The 27,646-nt window shown below is 38.1% G+C and overlaps 3 protein-coding genes and 2 pseudogenes across 4 annotated transcripts; 4 read left to right on the top strand and 1 right to left on the bottom strand.

Moving 5' to 3' along the window:
• Positions 1 to 1,401: 1,401 nt before the first annotated feature.
• On the bottom strand, positions 1,402 to 5,661 carry LOC146329021 (diablo IAP-binding mitochondrial protein-like). 2 transcript variants are annotated; one of them, XM_084717987.1, is made up of 6 exons: positions 5,570 to 5,661; positions 3,813 to 3,945; positions 3,575 to 3,700; positions 2,301 to 2,411; positions 2,029 to 2,125; positions 1,402 to 1,686 (listed from the first exon to the last, which is right to left on the bottom strand). In XM_084717987.1, the coding sequence occupies exons 1-6, from the start codon at positions 5,611 to 5,613 to the stop codon at positions 1,481 to 1,483; spliced, it is 717 nt and encodes a 238-aa protein (XP_084574113.1). In that variant the 5' UTR covers positions 5,614 to 5,661; the 3' UTR covers positions 1,402 to 1,480. The 2 variants fall into 2 exon arrangements, with proteins under 2 accessions (XP_084574113.1, XP_084574114.1); XM_084717988.1 differs by having other exon boundaries at positions 3,575 to 3,697.
• A 4,920-nt stretch (positions 5,662 to 10,581) lies between these two features.
• On the top strand, positions 10,582 to 11,874 carry LOC146329020 (uncharacterized; annotated as a pseudogene).
• A 4,115-nt stretch (positions 11,875 to 15,989) lies between these two features.
• On the top strand, positions 15,990 to 16,916 carry LOC146329019 (odorant receptor 131-2-like). Its single transcript, XM_084716726.1, has one exon. It carries the CDS (start codon positions 15,990 to 15,992, stop codon positions 16,914 to 16,916), a length of 927 nt encoding a protein of 308 aa, XP_084572852.1.
• Positions 16,917 to 20,893: 3,977 nt separating this feature from the next.
• On the top strand, positions 20,894 to 21,820 carry LOC146329018 (odorant receptor 131-2-like). Its single transcript, XM_084716725.1, has one exon. The coding sequence runs from the start codon at positions 20,894 to 20,896 to the stop codon at positions 21,818 to 21,820; it is 927 nt and encodes a 308-aa protein (XP_084572851.1).
• A 3,965-nt stretch (positions 21,821 to 25,785) lies between these two features.
• On the top strand, positions 25,786 to 27,050 carry LOC146329017 (odorant receptor 131-2 pseudogene; annotated as a pseudogene).
• The last annotated feature ends 596 nt before the right edge of the window (positions 27,051 to 27,646 follow it).

Genomic DNA, 27,646 nt, shown 5'->3' with positions numbered 1-27,646 from the left:
TGTTCTTTTTTTTTTTTTTTAGCACTGGCTAAATGTTTTTCAGTCATTTGGACTGATGCAATGTTAGAAAACAAGTGGGAACACAATACTGACTCTAACCCACTAGTCGCCTCAGTAAACAAAGTATTCCACTAGTTACAGGGGATGAAATGATAAGTTTCATTTTCTGATGCTGTAGCAACAAGTGAAAATCAAAAATAGACAGTTTTATAGTGCTTTGTCTTTATTACAATGGATTTTGACAAAATTATAACACAAATATCAAGTCACAATATAATAAACAGTGAAGAAAAAATAATGCCGTATATGGCGAAAGCATTATTCAAATAATTCTTAAATTACCAAACACTTAAAGGTTAACTTTGGATTTTTTCAACCTGGATCCTACTGTCCTATGTTTTTGTGTCAAAGTGACTAATGAAGGCAGCAAGTTTTGAAATTGGTCCAGAGCACTGCAGCCAGCAGAAGTGAAACTAAGCTACAACACGTAACAACTTATGGGCAACTGTGCGCCATCAGAGAACATCCACTAAAATTCTTACTCCTTGATTCCACTGGGCATGTTGCATCTGCGCTGCGGTTTTGATTAATCCTCCACATGTCTTCAGGCCCCTTCAGCACCCACCTAGTTATGTGAATTATGCTTGGGTATGGTTAGTTTGGTAATTTTCCTTTATTTTTCCTTATTTCATGTCTTTCCTTGGTTCATGTTTTGTTCCAATAATCACCAACTCTCATCGTTTGGATGAACACTTAATTAGGGGTGTCCCGATCCGATATTGATATCGGTCCGATATCAGCCAAAAAACGAGTATTGGATTTTATCAGACTGCATCTAAAATCTCAGATATAAATGCTCCGATAAGCAGTCCATTTTCCGCTCCAGCACTTCTATCCATAAGTGACTCTGGTTGCTGACTACTGTTCTCTGTTTGAGTAACATCACTTGATCAAGACTTTTCTAACATTCCACACTACAAAATAAGTAATAAAAGTATGTATGATTTGTGCTGATATCGCATCGGATCAATATCGGTATCGGCCAAGACTTAAGGCTGCAATATCAGTTTCGTATCGGAAGAGAAAAAATTGTATCGAGACATCCCTACACTTAATTGAGTTGGATGTGACCAATTTCAAAAACTATCACCCCCATTAGTAACTTAGAAACAAAAATGTGGTTGACAAATCAGGGTTTACTTACCCTTAAATTACCAAACACTTAAAAAGCGGGTGCTGAACTGTGGAGACATCCTCATTTTGTTTGATTAAATTTTTCAGTATTGCAGTTCATGTGCAGATTTAGGCACATAAATTTGAACATTGTCTATTACAAATGAGAAAACAAATCACATGTTACAGACCCAAAAAGATAAAATAAGACATTCAAAATTACAAAAGTTTTGTTTTTTTTAAACTTTGAAAGTGACAAAAACGTTTTTATGCTTTCTTTTGTTTTCTGATGTGTCTGGGATTTGTCTCAGTCTTCTCTTAGATACGCCTCAGGGATGTCTTCCTCATCATTACTCTGTACAGAGGCAGCATACTGTGCCATCCTTTCAACCTCCATCACTTTAGTCTCAGCCAGCATCTTATCTGCATCCAGTGATATTTTCTGTGCCTCCTCCACCTGCAGCTGGGCCGTCTGAATGTTGGTCCTCACTGTGATGGACGCGTGTTCAGCTCCTGGACACACAGCGATGCAAACACACATACTGTCAAACTACTGAAAAAAGTTCAAAGGTTGACAATAACACCAACTCAAGTTCAGACATTAGGTGTGGTCATTAAGAAGGCCCTCCTGTCCATCATCTCCATTTAGTTTAACACAAAGAGCTACCGAGTGACAGCAAATGATCCAAACACTGTCTAAAGTGTAACACTGACAGCAGCTGAATGTGAGCAGGCACAGGCAGCAACGTACAAAGCTTTGAGAAGACGATTCGTAGCTAAACGCTTTTAGAGTCCTGAGAAAACGTGCCTCAACACTACAACCCTGACATCCAAACACAGCAATATGACACACACCTGACGTGTACGCCGCCTCCGCTGCCGTTTCACACAGCTTGATTGCGCTGACCCAGGTTGACTCAAAGCGCTTGCATTCATCTTGTCTGTCATTAACCTGTCAGCACAGACAGAATTATAAATCCCAAGTTAGATCAAACAGCTCTTGTTCTGAAGGTTTTGCATGTCTGCTGTCATATTTATGGTGTCACAATCAATAAATGAACAGAAAAATAGTGTTATGCTTTGGTTGGTTTTGAAGTACTTTTCATCAAAGAGGATAGCAAACTAACCTTTGCACGCTGGCCAATGATCACCTGCCAGATTGTATCCTCTTCTGCAGGAGTCAGTTTTCCCAGTGAGTCCAAGTATCGTCGTTGGAGAGCAATGAGTGTGTGCACAGCCTGTTAACAAACAGAGGGAGGACAAACACCGTTTACATTTAAAAATGAAGGCCCACTATGGTGGCAGGGTAGCACAGAGGAGAATTTTCCGAAATACTGATAAATTTCAAACAATTAGAGTGAATAAATAGGTCTGTAGATTTTCCCTACCACTTACCAGGACAGTGTTTCCGGAAAGAAATCAATTTTGGTGCTTTGAGTACCACAAATGAAGTCACAGAAGTCTTGAACTCAAATCAAATCCAAACTTTCTGATTGTCTTTCACTAAGAAGCTGTTTTTTTCCAAACTTTTTTTTGTATGGCTCCTCGGGAGCCAAAAGAAGTTAATGCCCCGATTTCATCATTTTTATCAATCATTAACAATGATAGAAGAAGCAACTAATAAAAAAGGATCCAAGTTTAATTTTAGTAGGGCTGCAACTAACTAATATTTTCATTGTTGATTAATCTCTAAATTGTTTTCTTGATTAATCAGTTAGTTGTTTGGTCTATTAAATGTTAGAAAATGGTCAAAAATGTCAATCAGCGTTTCCAAAAGCCCTAGGTGTCCTCAAATGTCGTGTTTTATCCACAACCAAAAGGTATTCAGTTTACTGACAATAGATTAAACAAACCATAAAACAGTCACAATTAAGAAGCTGAAATCTGAGAAATTTTACTTTTTTCTTAAAAAAATACTGATTAATCAGTAATCAAAATAGTTAATAGTTGACAACTAATCGATTAATTGTTGCAGCTCTAAATTTTAGTGAAATTAAGGTCAGCATGATGGCATCAGTAAACTCTTGTTTGTTTACTTTACCTACATGAATCATATTCATTCAACTTATTTCCATTCTTAATTTTTCTCCTGGTCATTCACGCCCCCCTGCAGTGCCTCTGAGCCCCACCAGGGGGAGCTCCCCTAATGTTTGAGAAATATGGTGACCCTGATGGAGGGCAGAGCTGAAATGTGTTGCTGGAGTTTTTTCCTCTTTGAACCCTTTTCCTCCATATAAGTATGTGAAATTGTGCCAGAAACCCCTACCTTATGATGACACATGGATCAGGAGCTCCTACACTTTACAAATGATACTTGAACTTAAATTTCAAAGACTGAATATAGGAATCCTAAAGATATAGGGAAAATGTTTAGAATAAGATACAAAAAAAACCCACTTACTTTAGAGTACTCTGTTATGGCATCTACGAGAGCCAAGGTGGCCTGAGAGAGGAAAGTGCTTGAGCTGTCTGTGACCAGAGAGGCTGCTCGTCTGATCAGAGAGTCATGAGAGAGATTTTCAACCTGCTGCAGAGACACAGAGAGAAAACATGGAACAGTAAGAAGATATATACTGAAGATGACTGTAATTACATGGCTGTAATTCCATGTGTTGATCTCTGGAAGGTGAGAGACTGACCTGTTTGAAAGGTATCGCACACAGGCTGCCGCCAACGGTTAAAGATGCAATACCTGTGTACAGAATATTGGTCCATTTCCTTGGTTTATGGACTGCAGGTTTTCCGCCGCTGAACAGGATACGAGCAGGACTCCTGAACAAAACACATAACCAGGTACAGCTTAAAACAGTGGTATCCCATTAAATCCAAGAATGTCTTATGTTTTTACAATAAAGTTCTGAAGCACAGTCATGAAACTGCCAAACTGATCATACACTGCATTTCCCTCACATACATATAAGACTAAGAAAAGTATTTCATAAAGGGTTAAAAACGTAAGCTTTAATGTACAAGCTTTAGTGTAGTTTGTGGAGCTGCAACTAATGATTATTTTCATTGTAAATTCATCTTTTGATTATTTTCTCGATTAATAGTTTGTTAATTAGAAAATTCTGAAAAAGTCCATTGGGGTTTCCTAAAGCCCAGTATGACATCTTCAAAGGTCTTGTTTTGTCTACAACCCAAACATATTCAGTTAGCTGTAAAAGAGGATTAAAAAACACAAAAATACTGAAATTTGAGAAGCTGGAATCAGGTTTTTAACTACTCTTTTGTTAAAGCCACTACAAGGAGTTTTTTAATTGGTTATGAAACAGTCTCAATTTAATACTGACGTCTCTATGACATACATATATTAATGAGACCATCAGTGAAAGTGGCTATTTCTACATTGTTACTCTAAATGCCTGCCACCGACTCTTTGAAATCAGTGAAACAAGCTTGTGTTTACATTTTTCCTGGCAAAGTTACAAAGAGTAGCTTGTTAGCCAGTTAAAAAGAAGAGTATTTTAAATTGTTAATTAAGTTACGTTATTATTTTAAGATTATATTATATGATGAAAACACTGTTTTTGTCCACAATCAACAAAATATGAACGTTCCTTGTAGTAGCATTGAAAATTACTCAAACCAATTAACTGATTATCAGTATAGTTGGCATCTAATTTAGCAAATAGTTTAGGACTGATCAATTAATCAGTGAAGCTGTAGTTCTTTGCAGAAGTCCACAGGTATGGAATAAGATTAATAATATTACAAAAATGTCATTATCTGTTTCTAAGGCAAACGTTTCTATAAAAACCGTAAAAACGTTAATTACCTGTATAACCAATGCTTAAGACTGATGGGAAAACACGTCTTGGGATCATTTATTAGCTTTTAAGGTTTATTTTAGATTAGTTTTACAATTTCTTTAGGTCTTTGGTGGTCTAATGTGATTTGTAAGTTGTTAATGTTACTTTATAGGTTAACACATGCATTTTTTTTTATCTACACTACGTGTTAGTATTTGTTTATGACTAAGCCCCTTTTCTCAAGCTTTAGATAGCTTATCAATGAGTCCCTATACACGTATTTAATATAAATCATATGGTCAGACATCAAAACTGAATCTAATTGGAAATAATGTGTAACACTTAGTATTTGTCGTACTCTGTCTTCACTGAGTCACGACTGTATGACGTAGGACAGAGAAAACAGAAAAACACGCTAATGCTAATTTTAAGAAAACAAGTCAAACGAGTTTTCTGACATCTTCCTGCTTGTCTTCGCCAGCACTGCTGCGAATCAAAACATGCTAATTAACATGCTAATTTCCCCACAATAAAGTCAACAGCGGTGTTTAATCTATAGGAGACTGTTAGCTTAGTGTAACGTGGATACATTAGCTATTGTTAACTGCCACTTAAACGTTATCTAATTGTGATAAACACCTCACCTGAGGAGACGGAGGCAGTTTGTTACCCTCCTCAGCGCGGCCATCTTGGTCCGCCACAATAAAATGTTCGTCGTCACCGAGCAAAGGTTCCTCTGCTGTGAGGCCGTCACACACTGAACACTGCTGCCCCCTCGTGGTGAAAACACCAACATTATCTTCTGATCATTCATGTTTACCATAACGGTGACACCTTACAACAAGAGCGCAAATCATATAACTTAAATAATGCTGTCAAATAAAGGTATTGAAGTCCCAAACTATCCCTTTAAACCATGTATCCTCAGTTGTGGTGCAATACTTTAGAAAAGAGCCTGACCCCCAAGGAAAATTAATAGTAGTGAAATATGCTTCCACTCTTGACACATTTTTTCCTATAGGCTGTTCCAACAAATGGTGCAATGGTGCCAGAGGGTAACGTCCAGGCAAACTTGTGACAATAGTTAATTTTTAATGTTTTTCAATTTCAAACTACATAAACTTTAAACTGGTGAGGCTGAGTGTATTTGATGATAATATTTGAATAATACTGAATATTTTCCAAGAATGCTGTAATTATTATTTAAAAATCATGTCCAAATTTTAAACAATAGCTCTTTTTTCCATTCCTTTCCATTACGGTACAGCGTTGCTTTAAATAATGCACCATAAGGTGTATCCTGAGAGCTTTAAGAAATTAAAATCAAATTATGTTTATTTGTTCTATTTTATGACAAAAAATATGGTAATTTGTTTTTTTTTATCAACTGCATCATAATGTGTACCACAGAGGCTTGTGTAAAATCTTAATTTAGCAATGTTTCCCTCTGAAAAGTAGTGGAGTGGAAGTGTAAAGTTGCATTTAATGGTAATGCTCAAGTACCTCACATGTTTACTTAATTATAGCACTTGAGTAAATACTTTGTTACTTTCCACCTCTGTGGTAAATGTTTTTGGTACCACAGTGTTAACACACACACACACACACACACACACACACACACACACACACACACACACACACACATATATATATAAATTATAACCTTTATTTTTTTTTACCAGTAGTGAAAGAATATATGTGCATGACATGTGAAAGTGTTCAGGGACATCAAACAGTCAAAATGAACGTTTATCCTGTATTTAGGTCTACATTTCGGCCGTGTGTCTTGGACACTCAGGTGAAGAGACGGGCTGAGCTGCATGCCTGGTGGTGAGTTGGATCCGCTGGCGGAGGAGGAAGCTGGACAGACTTGGCAGGCCCAAACGTATTGTGAGGGACTGTTGGGAACATCTGGTAGAACCCTCAGAGGGGTCTTCAACTCTCACCTCCGGGAGAGCTTTGACCAGATCCCGAGGGATGCCGGAGACATTGAGTCTGAATGGACCATGTTTTCTGCCTCCGTTGTTGACACAGCCATTCGGAGCTGTGGCCATAAGGTCTCGGTAGTTCGGAAGCTCCTCAGTGGCAAGGCACTGGGGGTGGATGAGATCTGCTCTGAGTACCTCAAGTCTCTGGATGTTGTAGGGCTGTCTTGGTTGACACGCCTCTGCAATGTCGCGTGGCAGTTGGGGACAGTGCCTCTGGACTGGCAGACCGGGGTTGTGGTCCCACTATTTAAGAAGGGGGACCGCAGGGTGTGCTCCAACTACAGGGGGATCACACTCCTCAGCCTCCCTGGTAAAGTCTATTCCAGGGTACTGGAGAGGAGAATTCGGCCGATAGTTGAACACTGGACCAGCTCTATACCCTCCGCAGGGTGCTTGAGGGTTCATGGGAGTTTGCCCAACCAGTCCACATGTGTTTTGTGGGCTTGGAGAAGGCATTCGACCGTGTCCCTCGTGGCATTCTGTGGGAGGTGCTTTGGGAGTATGGAGTTCGGAGCCCTCTGCTAGGGGCCGTACGGTCTCTGTATGACCGGAGCAGGAGCTTGGTTCGCATTGCTGGCAGTAAGTCAGACCTGTTCCCAGTGCTTGTTGGACTCTGGCAGGGCTGCCCTTTGTCACCAGTTCTGTTCATTACTTTTATGGACAGAATTTCTAGGCACAGCCAGGGGCCGGAGGGAGTCCGGTTTGGGGACCACAGGATCTCATCTCTGCTTTTTGTGGATGATGTTGTCCTGTTGGCTCCTTCGAATCAAGACCTTCAGCATGGGGGCGGTTTGCAGCCAAGTGTGAAGCGGCTGGGATGAGAATCAGCACCTACAAGTCCGAGGCCATGGTTCTCGACCGGAAAAAGGTTGCTTGCTCCCTCCAGGTCGGAGGAGAGTCCCTGCCTCAAGTGGAGGAGTTCAAGTATCTTGGGATCTTGTTTACGAGTGAGGGGAGGATGGAGCGCAAGATTGACAGATGGATTGGTGCAGTAATGTGGTCATTGCACTGGTCTGTCGTGGGAAAGAAGGAGCAGAGCTGAAAGGCGAAGCTCTCAATTTTCCGGTCAATCTACGTTCCTACCCTCACCTATGGTCATGAACTTTGGGTCATGACCAAAAGAACAAGATCTCGGATACAAGTGGCTGAAATGAGTTTCCTCTGCAGGGTGGTGGGGCACTCCCTTAGAGATAGGGTGAGGAGCTCTGTCACCCAGGAGGAGCCCGGAGTACAGCCGCTGCTCCTCCACGTCAAGAGGAGCCAGCTGAGGTGGCTCGGACATCTCTCTCTCCTTCAACTCCTGCTCCTTTTCCTGCAGCATCCGCTTTTTCTCCTGCTTCCAGCAGAGGCGCTGAGCCTCTAGAAGATCCTCAGCCTTTTTCAGCTCAGATGCAAGTTTTGCAGTCTCTGCTTGGTGTTCCTCGAGTTGGGCCTGATGTGAAGCTTGAGCTTGTTCAACAGTCTTCTTTACCTCCTGTTCTTTGTCCTGCAGGGTTTTCTTGATTCTCTCTGTGGCTTGAAGGAGGGACGACTTGTCCACCTGCCACTCACTGCAGTGACTGTCCATGTTTTCCAGCAGGGAGATTTTCTCTTGCTGCCAGCGGAGGCACTCAGTCTCCAGGAGACTTTATTTAAAGGACCAGTGTATACAAATTTGTGGCGTCTAGTGAGCTTGCTAATTGCATACATCTCTCTCATCTCCCTCTCTCCATTCAAGCATGTAGGAGAGTCTACAGTGGTTACAACCCTTGAAAAAAGCCCAAAAGGCTCCGTCTAGAGATAGTGTTTGGTTTGTCTGTTCTGGCCCACTGTAACTGCAACATGGCGGCCTCTGTGAAAGAGGACCCCCACCCTCTGAAGATATATAAATGCCTGATTGTACATTAATGAAACCATACTAATGAATATTTAATTTCTGCCATAGTCTCCCAATAAATCCCTGTAAATCTTACACACAGGACCTTAAAATCACTGGATGTTGTGAAGTTGTTGTCTAAATGCAGTGAATGTATGACCTGACCGGGACACTCCCTCTGTCCATGATGAGTGCAGGTAAAATAAAGGAGGTGATTTAGATAAAGAAAAACACAGAAGTCACAGAGAGATTTTGAAGTTCTGGGTCAATACACACTGACATGCACAAATTAAGTTGAGTGAGAGTAAACTCAGTCCTCTCCACCATCTCTGCCTCCAGAGGTCACTGTGCAACAGAAATCATTTTCAGAACACCAGAGGAGCAGCACTGTGACTTTACATCATCACATCACCTCTCTCTGTGGAATTTGTTAGTAATATTAATTTCTATGGCTTACTCATACAGATATTTACTGTCAGATGTGTGACTGCATTTTCATTTTCATTGGTTAATTTGATAAAAATAAAATGTTAAGAGTCTGATTCAGCCGTGGCAAACAAAATGTTCTGGTCACTACTAAAGCATTGCTGTCACTACCAAAAGTTTGCATTCATGACCAAAAAAATATTATAGTTAAACAGTTGATCTCATCCCTAAAACTCACTCAAACCTCCAAAACATTTCATACGTCTCAAAATAATCTCCATCAACTAAACTAAACTAAACTACACTTTTTTTGATGTTTGAATGATTTATCACATAAATCTGTTTTTCATTACATAATAGGAATGACTTTATCAGCCTATCAGCTGATCTAAAATATATGTAACAACAATGAATCTGAAATCCAGCAATATGCTTCAATATCCTTTGTTTTTTCTATAGCTTTGCAGAAAGTAACTTATCACACATACTGTATAGTACTGTACACCATCCAGTTTTGTTTGTGCTTCTGTTTGGTAACAAGATACTACAAACTACTACACACAGTTGTAATCAGCTGTGTTTATAATGATGATTATTTCATTTTATTGTAAATATTCTGCTGATTTTCGATATATTCCAATATAGTCAATGCAGAAATGCATGCATTTGCCATCATTCTGTTTTGAATGTGTGTTAAACAGTATTGAAAATGGTGTGTTAGCATTAGAAAAATGTGATGAAAATAAATGAATGTAAAAAGAGTTCATGGACTTTTGGAACTGTGGTCATGAAAAGAATTTTGTGCGAAACTAATGGCATTTCTCTATTTTTTCAGATTTATTTTACTGAATTATATTATAATAAATATATTTTTTGTAAGATGTGTCTGTGACTGTGTGTGTGTTTGCATGCTTGTGCTGTACACTATGGGATATGGGGTCCACATGAGCCATGGCATGAGTAGCAGCAGCATCCACTGGAACAATTTTGTACCATTTTCAAACCAATATGAACAACACTGCAGTTCTATGTCATATATATTCAGCCATAAATAGTACATTAGTAATAATTTTAAAGACTATATACATATATAATTGGCATCCATTTTGGAAATCATTAGATTCGTATCCAAACAATTCCAATGGTATCCAGTAGCAACAACAGGATCAAAGAATAGAATGGAACCAACAACCTGTGATGTTTCAAAGCTGCTTCCAGAATGTTGAGAGGCTATAAAAGGCCAGCTCAGACCGAGCTGGCTTCAGACACACATTTGACTGCGATGAGTTCAGACACAAAGACACAAAGAATACAAAGTAAGAGACAACCAAGAGGACAGAGGAGAAACAACCCTGAGGTCCAGCAGCAGAAAAAACCAGCAGACATGGATCACGACTACAGCAAGGTTGATTTCTACCTCAGCTCCCTGGAGGAACAAGTAAGGTGTGAGCTGATGGACAGCAAGGCGAGGCTCACCCCGAGTAGAACCAAGGGGTGAGTTCACTTGGAGATCCAAGAGGAGACGCTGGCCATTTTACTCAATCAGCTCCAAGACAAGAAGGAGGACAAGTGGAGCTGTGAGAGAGAGCAGATGCAGAGAGATATATGCAGACTGAAGGCCCTGCTAGATGAGGCTCAGGCCAAACATGTCTACTCTAAACAGGAGCATATCGAGACTCTGAAACTACAGCTCAGAAAGACCAGTTTTATGCTGTGGAAAGCTCAGAGTGACCTTGAGCAGCAGACCTCCGACAGCAAACACCTTGAGGTCGAATTTGAGAAAATGAAAGGAGAGAATACGGACCTTCAAAATGAAGTGGAGTCATTAAAATTAGAAGTCCGTGTTGAAAAGCAGCTGCGAGCAGCGGCTGAACACAACGTTGAGGCGACCACTCAATCCCTAAAAGTGCAGCTGCTTGAGAAAGACACTGCAGCGGTTGAGGCTTGCAAAAAAGCTGAACAACTGGAGGCTGATCTTGCGTTTGAGAAGGATCGAGCTCAGAATCTGCAGACGAAACTGAGCAATATAGAAGAAGCTCTTCTAAAGCAAAAGGAGAATGCAAACAAGACACTGGAACGAGCCCAGGCCTCACAGAGAGCCCAGCTCCAAGAACACCAAGCAGAGACCAGGAAGATAACATCTGCCCTGAAAAACACAGAAGATCTCCTGGAGACTGAGCGCCTCCACTGGCAGCAAGAGAAAATCTCCCTGCTGGAAAACATGGACAGTCACTGCAGTGAGTGTCAGGTGGACAAGTCGCCCCTCCTTCAAGCCACAGAGAGAATCAAGAAAACCCTGCAGGACAAAGAACAGGAGGTAAAGAAGACTGTTGAACAAGCTCAAGCTTCACATCAGGCCCAACTCGAGGAACACCAAGCAGAGACCGCAAAACTTGCATCTGAGCTGAAAAAGGCTGAGGATCTTCTAGAGACTGAGCGCCTCTGCTGGAAGCAGGAGAAAAAGAGGATGCTGCAGGAAAAGGAGCAGGAGTTGAAGGAGAGAGAGAGCTCCATGAAGTCCCAGCTGGAGGCCATCGCGAGTCAAATCACCAAGAAGAAGACAAAGAAGAAGTGGTACAAAAAACTCTTCAGTGCTTACTGCCACAGTCCAGAAATCTACGCTCAGGGACAGGGACTCCCACAAACACATTTGTGCTTTAACAAATGTGAATATTAATCAATTGAAACAGCGTTAACCCCTTTCAAAGCGCTGTTAAGTGGATCTCTCTTTGAATTGCTTTTCCCGAAGTTTCTTCCCTTCAAACTACTGTACAGGTCATGGGGAGTTTTTCCTCATCCTGCCCACACAAAGAATCTTCTTTTCACTTCAAAAATTTAAAATAAATAAAAAAAATTAATAATGTCATGTTTGTTGGTCACTTTTTTTGTTGTTGAGAAGTTAAAGTTGCACTTCAGTCATGTGTGATATAAAATGCGTTGTTTGCTGTATAAATCTGGAGAGAAACACTGATCAGCTCTCATCAATAAGTTACCAATTGATGGAGTTTAAATTGACTAACTGCCTACTGCTGAATCATGGTCAGAGTAGAGTGGATGTAGACCTAAATACAGGATAAACGTTCATTTTGACTGTCTGATGTCCCTGAACACTTTGACATGTCATGCACACATATTCTTTCAGTACTGGTAAAAAAAAAAATAAAGGTTATGTAAAATGTAATGATACCAAAAACTCATCATATGATAATATCATGATAAAAGTCCCAAAAAATGCAATATTTATTACAATATAAAAAAGTAAAGAGAAATGATAACATGAAAAAATATCACAGTAGATATCGTCCCAATCCAGTTATATTCGATATATTTTTACATAACTGGTCAACACTGTGGTACCAAAAACATTTACTACAGAAGTGGAAAGTAAAGTATTTCCATGTATTTGTACTTCATACTTCTACTGCACTACTTTTTCAGAGGGAAATATTTTATAATACACTCTGAAGACATTAAAAAAAAAATAAAGAACCTTAGGTTGGGAACCACTGGACTAAACTACTAAACTACATCTTCACGCCTTAAGTAGTACTATATGTTTTATAAATTAAGTACCAATGGGTGCTGTAGCACAAACACACACACACAAAGTATAGTATATAAATACACAACTGATCAATTTTCTTCTTATTATTATTCTCATTATTTTTTACTATGTTACTTTTAGAACTTCTTATAACTTTAACATTTTGATGCACAGCTGCTGACAGCTGTGTGGCCTGTATAGCCATCAACTTCTGACAGGTAACTTTGAGACGTCACGAGGGGATATTCCACCGGCATGTTTTTCATCATCAGATAATGTTTTCTACAATATGATGATGATAATGAGCTACTTATCTGTATTCCTGTGTGTAACAGCAAACTCCAGTGAGACTCATTAAAAGTGATGGTTAATGGCATCATTAATTATTTAAAGACTGCTCTGTTGATGTTGGCTTGACTAATGAATAAAACTTTTAACAGTACAACACTGTTAACAAAACATTAAAGAAAATGTTTTTTATTTGAACGTTTTCATGTAAGATTCTTTATCATGGCCTAACAAGTGGGTACATTTAGGCTTCATTCATATCAACAATATCAACAAGAGTGTCCTCAAATAATCTAAAACTATCCCTTTATCTCTTATCAAATATCACATTTGCAATTTTAGTCAAAATAATCACAATATTATTTTTTTTTTGCCATATCACGCAGCCCTAGAACTGATATTTATTTTCCAGATTACTTGTTTGTTAAATTAAAGAATTTCAATTTATTTCAGACTTATACTTTTAATTTGTCAACTGAAAACATATGCATCATGCTTCATTATATCTAATGTTTAACAATTATCATAATTCACAAACTTTCAAGTGGAATCTGGGCTGAACTGTCCCTTTCAATACAACCTCCATCAAAGTTCACAGTGTTTTAATTATTGTGAAAACAAACAACACAAGTTTTCTCCATGTTTTCTTCAAACTATAAAAAATAAGGTCTCAAAGTCTCAAGCAATGCATGCTGGGAAGTCTGCTAATGTGCTGATCATGTTTCTTTAAAAACATATTTTAATGAGTTGATTGAACTTTGTACGGTTCATTTATTCATCTCATTATTTCACATGAATAAATAAAACTTGTATGTTTACATTATGGCAATGAGAAAAGATGTGTTGATTCCACTAAACTCCTGTATGTTTTTATTTACATACAAGTGTTTTTACTATAGTTTTGAGAACAAATGGGCCTCCAGAAACTTCAGTACAAGTTGATGAAAAACTTTCTTTTACCTGTTGTGTCATCCATCTTCACTCAGAGGACACTTTAAATAATTAATGAACTAATTAACCGTCATTGTTAATGAGTTTCACAGGAGTTTATTTGCCATAAGAGAATAGTGTTGATCGGCTCATTGGCATCGCTGCTCTGTTTTGAGTCTAAATCCACACGGAGAAAAACAAACCATGACTTCAGTGAGCCACCATCAGCATCATATTCCCAAATGATTCCTCTGTGTGTGTTTGCTGCTGTTAGTAACTCAGTGCAAACAATGACAACAATCCAGAATCTGATTGTAAAACACACTTTTAGATGTAGAAATAGTCTTGTGAGTTTTCATCAAACCAGACAATAAACTGAATTTAACAGCTCAAACACAAATTATATGCACATATCTCTCTCCCAAAATCAAGAAAATCAGTATAAAACAACATTAATCTCCTGTTGCTTATTTAGACTGTCCAGCCTTCCTACATTAAACGCATGTGAGCACAAGTTCAACAGAAAAGTGGAAAAGAGTGCTGAAACACGTCTGATGCAGCATCAAAACCATACGAGACAGAGTTTGCTGTTGAATCTGTACTAAAACATATAGTGGTAATTTTGTGGGCATAAATGTAAGCAATGAAAGAGTATGGAATAGTAGTTTGTGTGCAAGAGTGATTGATTTGAAGTTGTAAATGTGACCACTGAAGCCTGCTGGGCCACAGAGAGTGACAACCATAACTACATGACTACGAGTCAGTTATGTTAGAAAAAAAAACTAGTTTGCACAACATGTTGTCCGCCTAAAACGAAAAGGCTGCGTGAAAAGTAAAATGAGATAATGGCACACATTTTCAAACAGTCTCTCCTGGACGACAGTCATAGTGTTGCACACGAGAAAAGTGACAGAAATGACAGAAACAGCATGCATAATTGCATAATCCATTTTTTAAGTTGTTGTAGATGTATCAAAATATGCTCGATATACCAAAAGTAAAAGTACTCATTTTGCAGAAGAGAGAATATGGAGAGAGCATCTCTGGCAGCTGCTGTGCTGATACCAGACATGGTGAGGATTAAAAAACTCTCAGGATCTACATGATTCACATGAATAACCAAACTGACACTAAATGACAAAGTTTAAAAGGCAGATGTTCTGCCTGACAGCACAGCATATTATGGCACTTAAAACTGTACATCTAATTATGATTGTTCAGATGCAAAAACATTTCTAAATGTTTATTGTGTGATTTTTCCTGTTCAGCTACGCCCTATTGCAAAGAATATATTCATGAATAACGTCACATTTACACCTGGTATTAAAATGTGATCTGTATCTGGATACGTTATCCAGATTGTTGTCTGGATTGTGTTTACACCTGCTTAAGATCTAAAGACAATACAAGCCAAACTACCTCCAGATGTGGTCTGACAGATCTGATCTCATTCTGATCACAGTGTTTACACCTTGCATTAATATGCATTTTTCCAGATGACATTTTAATACTAGGTCTAAATGGGTTGTAGGCTCCTAATTTCCTAAAAGCCTTTTATCTATCTGAAATTTCAGTACATTTTTACTTGCCAACATGTGTCATTTATTTACTACTATTTCTTATTATTTACTAGTTAGTATAGTCTATGAAGGGCGTTACCAGGAACTGATGGTGACAATATTGTAGTGAGCAAAGGTTGATTGGGTGACACCACTGTATAATAGTTGACCTATAAAGCCTTCATACACAGTCCTCTCTCAGAAGGCTGAACGGAGCTCAGCAGAAGACGTTTCTCTGTGGGCCACAGTGCCATGTTACAGTAGGGATGGTGAGATTTAAACATGTTGTGTCCTTTGAACTGTTGATGTGTTTCTGACAAATTTATTCTACTGCTGTGTATTGTTTCTGCTTTGGTCAATGCAAATTCTACCTGTTGCAGCTGTGAGGTCTTTCATATTGAACTTATTTGAACTAATAACCACATAAAGGTTGATCATCAGGATTTAAATCCTTTAAAACCAGTGAATAATATGACTAACAACAACTCATTAGTGGGTGGTGAACCCGTAATGCGAAGCATTAATTACCGGGTCATTTTAGTTCAGGTTTTGGTGTCACTTTTCCTTTGCATAAACTTTATGTTGATCACAACATTTTTCATGAAGGATTTCTTCTACACAACCATGCGCTACATTTTATTTGCTATTACTCTTTTGTCTGATTGTCTGATATTGTGTATCACAAATCTCTCACTCATCTTGAACTATTTTCATTTGACTGTGCAGCTGTGGTTGTGTCTCATCATCTACATTTTTTTAGCAGTGTACAATTTAGTTACACCAGTCACTCTGACAGCAATGACCCTGGAGCGATATGTGGCTATTTGTATGCCCCTGAACCATGCAGTGCTGTGCTCCACACGCAACGCTCTACGTGCTGTCCTCATCATCCATGGCCTCAGCTCTGTACCCTGCATTGTGATTGTCTTAGTCTTCTTTGCATCAGCCTCTGTTAGCTCATACAAACAATACACAGTATGTTCTGTGGAGGTGTTCATCCCTCAAACTTGGCAGAGTCATCTGAGATCATCTCTGGTTCTGTTCTATTTCTTGATTCTGTGTATCATCATTGTATTTTCTTATTTTAAAATTATGAAAGTGGCCAAAGCTGCATCAGGAGAGAACAAGAAGTCAACATGGAAAGGTCTCAAAACAGTAATTCTTCATGCTTTCCAGCTGCTTCTCTGTCTCATCCAGCTGTGTTGCCCATTCATAGAAGCTGCTGTTCTTCGAACTGATTTCATGTTATACATTAATGTCAGGTACTTTAATTACATTACTTTTATTCTTGCTCCAAGATGTCTGAGTCCTCTCATTTATGGTCTCAGGGATGAAAAGTTTTTTCTTGCACTGAAATACTACACTCTCTGTGGCTTGTACAAGAAGTTTTTTTATTAATCTGACAAATTAGAACCCTAATTTTGCAACAGTAAATAATGTTTATATGCCACGAGCATATGATCTGCATTAGTAACTGAAGTTGAATTTTTGTGTCAGTGAATATTAACTCCAGTCAGTTTAATTGGCCCATGACTGTGTTACATTGCTCTAATGAATACACTGTTCCACCATGAATCCCAAAGTCATAGTGATTCCACATAATTTACATCTTTTGGGCAAACTGAATGATTCATCATGCAGGTTAGGTCTTGTGAAGGCCCCCAGTGCCTCATGATTTAGAAATGCCCTTGTGAAGTCTCTGTATACAGCTGTTGATGCACTGTTAATGCTTAGTGCTCATGTGTCACTCACATGTTGATTGTATTAAACTACTTTAGCTTTAAACCTCTATAATAATTCTATAGTGAAATTACATAAATTGTTACTATGTTGTTTCCGTTAAGTCAAAATCAATGTTTAAGTGTTTTTATCACAGATGTATAGTGCTGTATATCACATATATGCCAGTATCTGGCCCAACAATGACAGTCATTTAGTATTCTTAACGTGTGTTTAAGAGTTTGTCTTTTACTGGAAAACGACTTAAAAATGTTGATGACTCACTTGGGGGCACTTCAACTTTGTTCATTGATTTGGTGAAACTGAGGGTTGTATACCGAGGTGGTAGTTGTCATCTCTTTATGCTACTCAATTATATAGTTAGATGAGTTAGTTCCTAAAACTAAACTGTCTCCTAACAAGCAGAGAGTAACACATGTTCTGATGATACCAATCACTAGTAGGACTATATGTTTTAAATATTAAGTACCAATGGGCGTTGTAGCACACACACACACACACACACACACACGCACACACACACGCACACACACACACACACACACACGCACACACACACACACAAAAGTATTATATACTATAGTGATGATAATGAGCTACTTATCTGTATCCGTGTGTGTAATAACAAACTCCATTATCTCATGTAATGTAACAGCAGCACAAACTGTGTGCATCACGCTGTCATGGTAACCTCCGTGTGGTGATGCAGAGTCATTTTTCCCATTTGCTCCAGATCATATTAACACTTTAAATTTACATGGTATATAATCCACACACTAAAACAATGATGAAGCAGCTACAGACACTTTGAATACTTTTTACTGTTATCCGTTTTGCCTTGGTGATATTGCAGTTCAGGTCACTGATTAGAAAATTCATCATCATCATCATCATCATCAGGGGAAAAAATAACACAGTAGAAACTCGGCAGGGAAACACAGGGGATGCAGGCTGACTGACAGAGAAACACAACGAACTGACACTGACACAGAGGAACACAGGGGCTAAATACACAAAAGTAATGAAAGACAGGTGGACAAACAGGTGACACTAATGGCAATCAAAAAGAGCGGGAAAACAGACAAAGACAGGAAGTAAAAACAAGACACACGAGGGAGAACCAAGACTACAAAATAAAACAGGAAGTGACCAACAAAATTTCCAAACCGTAACACTAGATGGTTAAACATCACCTTAGGTCAGATGAAAAATATGTATTTTTGATTTTGGGCTGAACTGTCCCTTTCAATACCACCTCCATCAAGGTTCACAGTGTTTTAATTATTGTGAAAACAAACAACACAAGTTTTCTTCATGTTTTCTTCAAACTATAAAAAATAAGGTCTCAAATTCTCAAGCAATGCATGCTGGGAAGTCTGCTAATGTGCTGATCATGTTTCTTTAAAAACATTTTAATGAGTTGATTGAACTCTGTACAGTTCATTTATTCATCTCATTATTTCACATGAATAAATAAAACTTGTATGTTTACATTATGGCAATGAGAAAAGATGTGTTGATTCCACTAAATTCCTGTATGTTTTTATTTACATACAAGTGTTTTTACTATAGTTTTGAGAACAAATGGGCCTACAGAAACTTCAGTACAAGTTGATTAAAAACTTTCTTTTACCTGTTGTGTCATCCATCTTCACTCAGAGGACACTTTAAATAATTAATGAACTAATTAACCATCATTGTTAATGAGTTTCACAGGAGTTTATTTGCCATAAGAGAATAGTGTTGATCGGCTCATTGGCATCGCTGCTCTGTTTTGAGTCTAAATCCACACGGAGAAAAACAAACCGTGACTTCAGTGAGCCACCATCAGCATCATATTCCCAAATGATTCCTCTGCGTGTGTTTGCTGCTGTTAGTAACTCAGTGCAAACAATGACAACAATCCAGAATCTGATTGTAAAACACACTTTTAGATGTAGAAATAGTCTTGTGAGTTTTCATCACACCAGATAATAAATTGAATTTAACAGCTCAAACACAAATTTTATGCACATATCTCTCTCCCAAAATCAAGAAAATCAGTATAAAACAATATTAATCTCCTGTTGCTTCTTTAGACTGTCCAGCCTTCCTACATTAAACGCATGTGAGCACAAGTTCAACAGAAAAGTGGAAAAGAGTGCTGAAACACGTCTGATGCAGCATCAAAACCATACGAGACAGAGTTTGCTGTTGAATTTGTACTAAAACATATAGTGGTAATTTTGTGGGCATAAATGTAAGCAATGAAAGGGTATGGAATAGTAGTTTGTGTGCAAGAGTGATTGATTTGAAGTTGTAAATGTGACCACTGAAGCCTGCTGGGCCACAGAGAGTGACAACCATAACTACATGACTACGAGTCAGTTATGTTAGAAAAAAAAAACCTAGTTTGCACAACATGTTGTCCGCCTAAAACGAAAAGGCTGCGTGAAAAGTAAAATGAGATAATGGCACACATTTTCAAACAGTCTCTCCTGGACGACAGTCATAGTGTTGCACACGAGAAAAGTGACAGAAATGACAGAAACAGCATGCATAATTGCATAATCCATTTTTTAAGTTGTTGAAGATGTATCAAAATATGCTCGATATACCAAAAGTAAAAGTACTCATTTTGCAGAAGAGAGAATATGGAGAGAGCATCTCTGGCAGCTGCTGTGCTGATACCAGACATGGTGAGGATTAAAAAACTCTCAGGATCTACATGATTCACATGAATAACCAAACTGACACTAAATGACAAAGTTTAAAAGGCAGATGTTCTGCCTGACAGCACAGCATATTATGGCACTTAAAACTGTACATCTAATTATGATTGTTCAGATGCAAAAACATTTCTAAATGTTTATTGTGTGATTTTTCCTGCTCAGCTACGCCCTATTGCAAAGAATATACGCCTGAATAACATCACATTTACACCTGGTATTAAAATGTGATCTGTATCCGGATACGTTATCCAGATTGTTGTCTGGATTGTGTTTATACCTGCTTAAGATCTAAAGACAATACAAGCCAAACTACCTCCAGATGTGGTCTGACAGATCTGATCTCATTCTGATCACAGTGTTTACACCTTGCATTAATATGCATTTTTCCAGATGACATTTTAATACTAGGTCTAAATGGGTTGTAGGCTCCTAATTTCCTAAAAGCCTTCTATCTATCTGAAATTTCAGTACATTTTTACTTGCCAGCATGTGTCATCTATTTACTACTATTTATTATTATTTACTAGTTAGTATAGTCTATGAAGGGCGTTACCAGGAACTGATGGTGACAATATTGTAGTGAGCAAAGGTTGATTGGGTGACACCACTGTATAATAGTTGACCTATAAAGCCTTCATACACAGTCCTCTCTCAGAAGGCTGAACGGAGCTCAGCAGAAGACGTTTCTCTGTGGGCCACAGTGCCATGTTACAGTAGGGATGGTGAGATTTAAACATGTTGTGTCCTTTGAACTGTTGATGTGTTTCTGACAAATTTATTCTACTGCTGTGTATTGTTTCTGCTTTGGTCAATGCAAATTCTACCTGTTGCAGCTGTGAGGTCTTTCATATTGAACTTATTTGAACTAATAACCACATAAAGGTTGATCATCAGGATTTAAATCCTTTAAAACAAGTGAATAATATGACTAACAACAACTCATTAGTGGGTGGTGAACCCGTAATGCGAAGCATTAATTACCGGGTCATTTTAGTTCAGGTTTTGGTGTCACTTTTCCTTTGCATAAACTTTATGTTGATCACAACATTTTTCATGAAGGATTTCTTCTACACAACCATGCGCTACATTTTATTTGCTATTACTCTTTTGTCTGATTGTCTGATATTGTGTATCACAAATCTCTCACTCATCTTGAACTATTTTCATTTGACTGTGCAGCTGTGGTTGTGTCTCATCATCTACATTTTTTTAGCAGTGTACAATTTAGTTACACCAGTCACTCTGACAGCAATGACCCTGGAGCGATATGTGGCTATTTGTATGCCCCTGAACCATGCAGTGCTGTGCTCCACACGCAACGCTCTACGTGCTGTCCTCATCATCCATGGCCTCAGCTCTGTACCCTGCATTGTGATTGTCTTAGTCTTCTTTGCATCAGCCTCTGTTAGCTCATACAAACAATACACAGTATGTTCTGTGGAGGTGTTCATCCCTCAAACTTGGCAGAGTCATCTGAGATCATCTCTGGTTCTGTTCTATTTCTTGATTCTGTGTATCATCATTGTATTTTCTTATTTTAAAATTATGAAAGTGGCCAAAGCTGCATCAGGAGAGAACAAGAAGTCAACATGGAAAGGTCTCAAAACAGTAATTCTTCATGCTTTCCAGCTGCTTCTCTGTCTCATCCAGCTGTGTTGCCCATTCATAGAAGCTGCTGTTCTTCGAACTGATTTCATGTTATACATTAATGTCAGGTACTTTAATTACATTACTTTTATTCTTGCTCCAAGATGTCTGAGTCCTCTCATTTATGGTCTCAGGGATGAAAAGTTTTTTCTTGCACTGAAATACTACACTCTCTGTGGCTTGTACAAGAAGTTTTTTTATTAATCTGACAAATTAGAACCCTAATTTTGCAACAGTAAATAATGTTTATATGCCACGAGCATATGATCTGCATTAGTAACTGAAGTTGAATTTTTGTGTCAGTGAATATTAACTCCAGTCAGTTTAATTGGCCCATGACTGTGTTACATTGCTCTAATGAATACACTGTTCCACCATGAATCCCAAAGTCATAGTGATTCCACATAATTTACATCTTTTGGGCAAACTGAATGATTCATCATGCAGGTTAGGTCTTGTGAAGGCCCCCAGTGCCTCATGATTTAGAAATGCCCTTGTGAAGTCTCTGTATACAGCTGTTGATGCACTGTTAATGCTTAGTGCTCATGTGTCACTCACATGTTGATTGTATTAAACTACTTTAGCTTTAAACCTCTATAATAATTCTATAGTGAAATTACATAAATTGTTACTATGTTGTTTCCGTTAAGTCAAAATCAATGTTTAAGTGTTTTTATCACAGATGTATAGTGCTGTATATCACATATATGCCAGTATCTGGCCCAACAATGACAGTCATTTAGTATTCTTAACGTGTGTTTAAGAGTTTGTCTTTTACTGGAAAACGATTTAAAAATGTTGATGACTCACTTGGAGGCACTTCAACTTTGTTCATTGATTTGGTGAAACTGAGGGTTGTATACCGAGGTGGTAGTTGTCATCTCTTTATGCTACTCAATTATATAGTTAGATGAGTTAGTTCCTAAAACTAAACTGTCTCCTAACAAGCAGAGAGTAACACATGTTCTGATGATACCAATCACTAGTAGGACTATATGTTTTAAATATTAAGTACCAATGGGCGTTGTAGCACACACACACACACACACACACACACACGCACACACACACGCACACACACACACACACACACACACACACACAAAAGTATTATATACTATAGTGATGATAATGAGCTACTTATCTGTATCCCTGTGTGTAATATCAAACTCCATTATCTCATGTAATGTAACAGCAGCACAAACTGTGTGCATCACGCTGTCATGGTAACCTCCGTTTGGTGATGCAGAGTCATTTTTCCCATTTGCTCCAGATCATATTAACACTTTAAATTTACATGGTATATAATCCACACACTAAAACAATGATGAAGCAGTTACAGACACTTTGAATACTTTTTACTGTTATCCGTTTTGCCTTGGTGATATTGCAGTTCAGGTCACTGATTAGAAAATTCTTCATCATCATCATCATCATCAGGGGAAAAATAACACAGTAGAAACTCGGCAGGGAAACACAGGGGATGCAGGCTGACTGACAGAGAAACACAACGAACTGACACTGACACAGAGGAACACAGGGGCTAAATACACAAAAGTAATGAAAGACAGGTGGACAAACAGGTGACACTAATGGCAATCAAAAAGAGCGGGAAAACAGACAAAGACAGGAAGTAAAAACAAGACACACGAGGGAGAACCAAGACTACAAAATAAAACAGGAAGTGACCAACAAAATTTCCAAACCGTAACACTAGATGGTTAAACATCACCTTAGGTCAGATGAAAAATATGTATTTTTGATTTTGGGCTGAACTGTCCCTTTCAATACCACCTCCATCAAGGTTCACAGTGTTTTAATTATTGTGAAAACAAACAACACAAGTTTTCTTCATGTTTTCTTCAAACTATAAAAAATAAGGTCTCAAATTCTCAAGCAATGCATGCTGGGAAGTCTGCTAATGTGCTGATAATGTTTCTTTAAAAACATTTTAATGAGTTGATTGAACTCTGTACAGTTCATTTATTCATCTCATTATTTCACATGAATAAATAAAACTTGTATGTTTACATTATGGCAATGAGAAAAGATGTGTTGATTCCACTAAATTCCTGTATGTTTTTATTTACATACAAGTGTTTTTACTATAGTTTTGAGAACAAATGGGCCTCCAGAAACTTCAGTACAAGTTGATTAAAAACTTTCTTTTACCTGTTGTGTCATCCATCTTCACTCAGAGGACACTTTAAATAATTAATGAACTAATTAACCATCATTGTTAATGAGTTTCACAGGAGTTTATTTGCCATAAGAGAATAGTGTTGATCGGCTCATTGGCATCACTGCTCTGTTTTGAGTCTAAATCCACACAGAGAAAAACAAACCATGACTTCAGTGAGCCACCATCAGCATCATATTCCCAAATGATTCCTCTGTGTGTGTTTGCTGCTGTTAGTAACTCAGTGCAAACAATGACAACAATCCAGAATCTGATTGTAAAACACACTTTTAGATGTAGAAATAGTCTTGTGAGTTTTCATCACACCAGATAATAAATTGAATTTAACAGCTCAAACACAAATTTTATGCACATATCTCTCTCCCAAAATCAAGAAAATCAGTATAAAACAACATTAATCTCCTGTTGCTTCTTTAGACTGTCCAGCCTTCCTACATTAAACGCATGTGAGCACAAGTTCAACAGAAAAGTGGAAAAGAGTGCTGAAACACGTCTGATGCAGCATCAAAACCATACGAGACAGAGTTTGCTGTTGAATTTGTACTAAAACATATAGTGGTAATTTTGTGGGCATAAATGTAAGCAATGAAAGGGTATGGAATAGTAGTTTGTGTGCAAGAGTGATTGATTTGAAGTTGTAAATGTGACCACTGAAGCCTGCTGGGCCACAGAGAGTGACAACCATAACTACATGACTACGAGTCAGTTATGTTAGAAAAAAAAAAACTAGTTTGCACAACATGTTGTCCGCCTAAAACGAAAAGGCTGCGTGAAAAGTAAAATGAGATAATGGCACACATTTTCAAACAGTCTCTCCTGGACGACAGCCATAGTGTTGCACACGAGAAAAGTGACAGAAATGACAGAAACAGCATGCATAATTGCATAATCCATTTTTTAAGTTGTTGAAGATGTATCAAAATATGCTCGATATACCAAAAGTAAAAGTACTCATTTTGCAGAAGAGAGAATATGGAGAGAGCATCTCTGGCAGCTGCTGTGCTGATACCAGACATGGTGAGGATTAAAAAACTCTCAGGATCTACATGATTCACATGAATAACCAAACTGACACTAAATGACAAAGTTTAAAAGGCAGATGTTCTGCCTGACAGCACAGCATATCATGACACTTAAAACTGTACATCTAATTATGATTGTTCAGATGCAAAAACATTTCTAAATGTTTATTGTGTGATTTTTCCTGCTCAGCTACGCCCTATTGCAAAGAATATACGCCTGAATAACATCACATTTACACCTGGTATTAAAATGTGATCTGTATCCGGATACGTTATCCAGATTGTTGTCTGGATTGTGTTTATACCTGCTTAAGATCTAAAGACAATACAAGCCAAACTACCTCCAGATGTGGTCTGACAGATCTGATCTCATTCTGATCACAGTGTTTACACCTTGCATTAATATGCATTTTTCCAGATGACATTTTAATACTAGGTCTAAATGGGTTGTAGGCTCCTAATTTCCTAAAAGCCTTCTATCTATCTGAAATTTCAGTACATTTTTACTTGCCAGCATGTGTCATTTATTTACTACTATTTATTATTATTTACTAGTTAGTATAATCTATGAAGGGCGTTACCAGGAACTGATGGTGACAATATTGTAGTGAGCAAAGGTTGATTGGGTGACTCCACTGTATAATAGTTGACCTATAAAGCCTTCATACACAGTCCTCTCTCAGAAGGCTGAGCTCAGCAGAAGACGTTTCTCTGTGGGCCACAGTGCCATGTTACAGTAGGGATGGTGAGATTTAAACATGTTGTGTCCTTTGAACTGTTGATGTGTTTCTGACAAATTTATTCTACTGCTGTGCATTGTTTCTGCTTTGGTCAATGCAAATTCTACCTGTTGCAGCTGTGAGGTCTTTCATATTGAACTTATTTGAACTAATAACCACATAAAGGTTGATCATCAGGATTTAAATCCTTTAAAACCAGTGAATAATATGACTAACAACAACTCATTAGTGGGTGGTGAACCCGTAATGCGAAGCATTAATTACCGGGTCATTTTAGTTCAGGTTTTGGTGTCACTTTTCCTTTGCATAAACTTTATGTTGATCACAACATTTTTCATGAAGGATTTCTTCTACACAAGCATGCGCTACATCTTATTTGCTATTACTCTTTTGTCTGATTGTCTGATATTGTGTATCACAAATCTCTTGCTCATCTTGAACTATTTTCATTTGACTGTGCAGCTGTGGTTGTGTCTCATCATCTACATTTTTTCATCAGTGTATAATTTAGTTACACCAGTCACTCTGACAGCAATGACCCTGGAGCGATATGTGGCTATTTGTATGCCCCTGAACCATGCAGTGCTGTGCTCCACACGCAACGCTCTACGTGCTGTCCTCATCATCCATGGCCTCAGCTCTGTACCCTGCATTGTGATTGTCTTAGTCTTCTTTGCATCAGCCTCTGTTAGCTCATACAAACAATACACAGTATGTTCTGTGGAGGTGTTCATCCCTCAAACTTGGCAGAGTCATCTGAGATCATCTCTGGTTCTGTTCTATTTCTTGATTCTGTGTATCATCATTGTATTTTCTTATTTTAAAATTATGAAAGTGGCCAAAGCTGCATCAGGAGAGAACAAGAAGTCAACATGGAAAGGTCTCAAAACAGTAATTCTTCATGCTTTCCAGCTGCTTCTCTGTCTCATCCAGCTGTGTTGCCCATTCATAGAAGCTGCTGTTCTTCGAACTGATTTCATGTTATACATTAATGTCAGGTACTTTAATTACATTACTTTTATTCTTGCTCCAAGATGTCTGAGTCCTCTCATTTATGGTCTCAGGGATGAAAAGTTTTTTCTTGCACTGAAATACTACACTCTCTGTGGCTTGTACAAGAAGTTTTTTATTAATCTGACAAATTAGAACCCTAATTTTGCAACAGTAAATAATGTTTATATGCCACGAGCATATGATCTGCATTAGTAACTGAAGTTGAATTTTTGTGTCAGTGAATATTAACTCCAGTCAGTTTATTTGGCCCATGACTGTGTTACATTGCTCTAATGAATACACTGTTCCACCATGAATCCCAAAGTCATAGTGATTCCACATAATTTACATCTTTTGGGCAAACTGAATGATTCATCATGCAGGTTAGGTCTTGTGAAGGCCCCCAGTGCCTCATGATTTAGAAATGCCCTTGTGAAGTCTCTGTATACAGCTGTTGATGCACTGTTAATGCTTAGTGCTCATGTGTCACTCACATGTTGATTGTATTAAACTACTGTAGCTTTAAACCTCTATAATTATTCTATAGTGAAATTACTTAAATTGTTACTATGTCCTTAAAGTTTCAGTTAAGTCAAAATCAATGTCTAAGTGTTTTTTTTTTATCACAGACGTATAGTGATATACATCACATATATGCCAGTATCTGGCCCAACAATGACAGTCATTTAGTATTCTTAACATGTGTGTTTAAGAGTTTGTCTTTTACTGGAAAACGACTTAAAAATGTTGATGACTCACTTGGGGGCACTTCAACTTTGTTCACTGATTTGGTGAAACTGAGGGTTGTATACCGAGGTGGTAGTTGTCATCTCTTTATGCTACTCAATTATATAGTTAGACGAGTTAGTTCCTAAAACTAAACTGTCTCCCAACAAGCAGAGAGTAACACATGTTCTGATGATACCAATCACTGGGTTTATTTGAAGCCCTCTATCCATTGTGTAGCATTATTCATTTGTTTAACTATTCTTAACAACATGATATATTGAGTATGTCACTGAACTGCTGCAGCTCACACACGCTGTGGTGTCCACACAAGCTGCTGTGTGTTTCT

Source organism: Lutjanus erythropterus, chromosome 4 (assembly GCF_056507025.1).
Source record: "Lutjanus erythropterus isolate fLutEry1 chromosome 4, fLutEry1.hap2, whole genome shotgun sequence".
NCBI lineage: Eukaryota > Metazoa > Chordata > Actinopteri > Lutjaniformes > Lutjanidae > Lutjanus > Lutjanus erythropterus.
The sequence above is the reverse complement of the archived record's forward strand: the minus strand, read 5'-3'. Positions and strand labels throughout refer to the sequence as shown.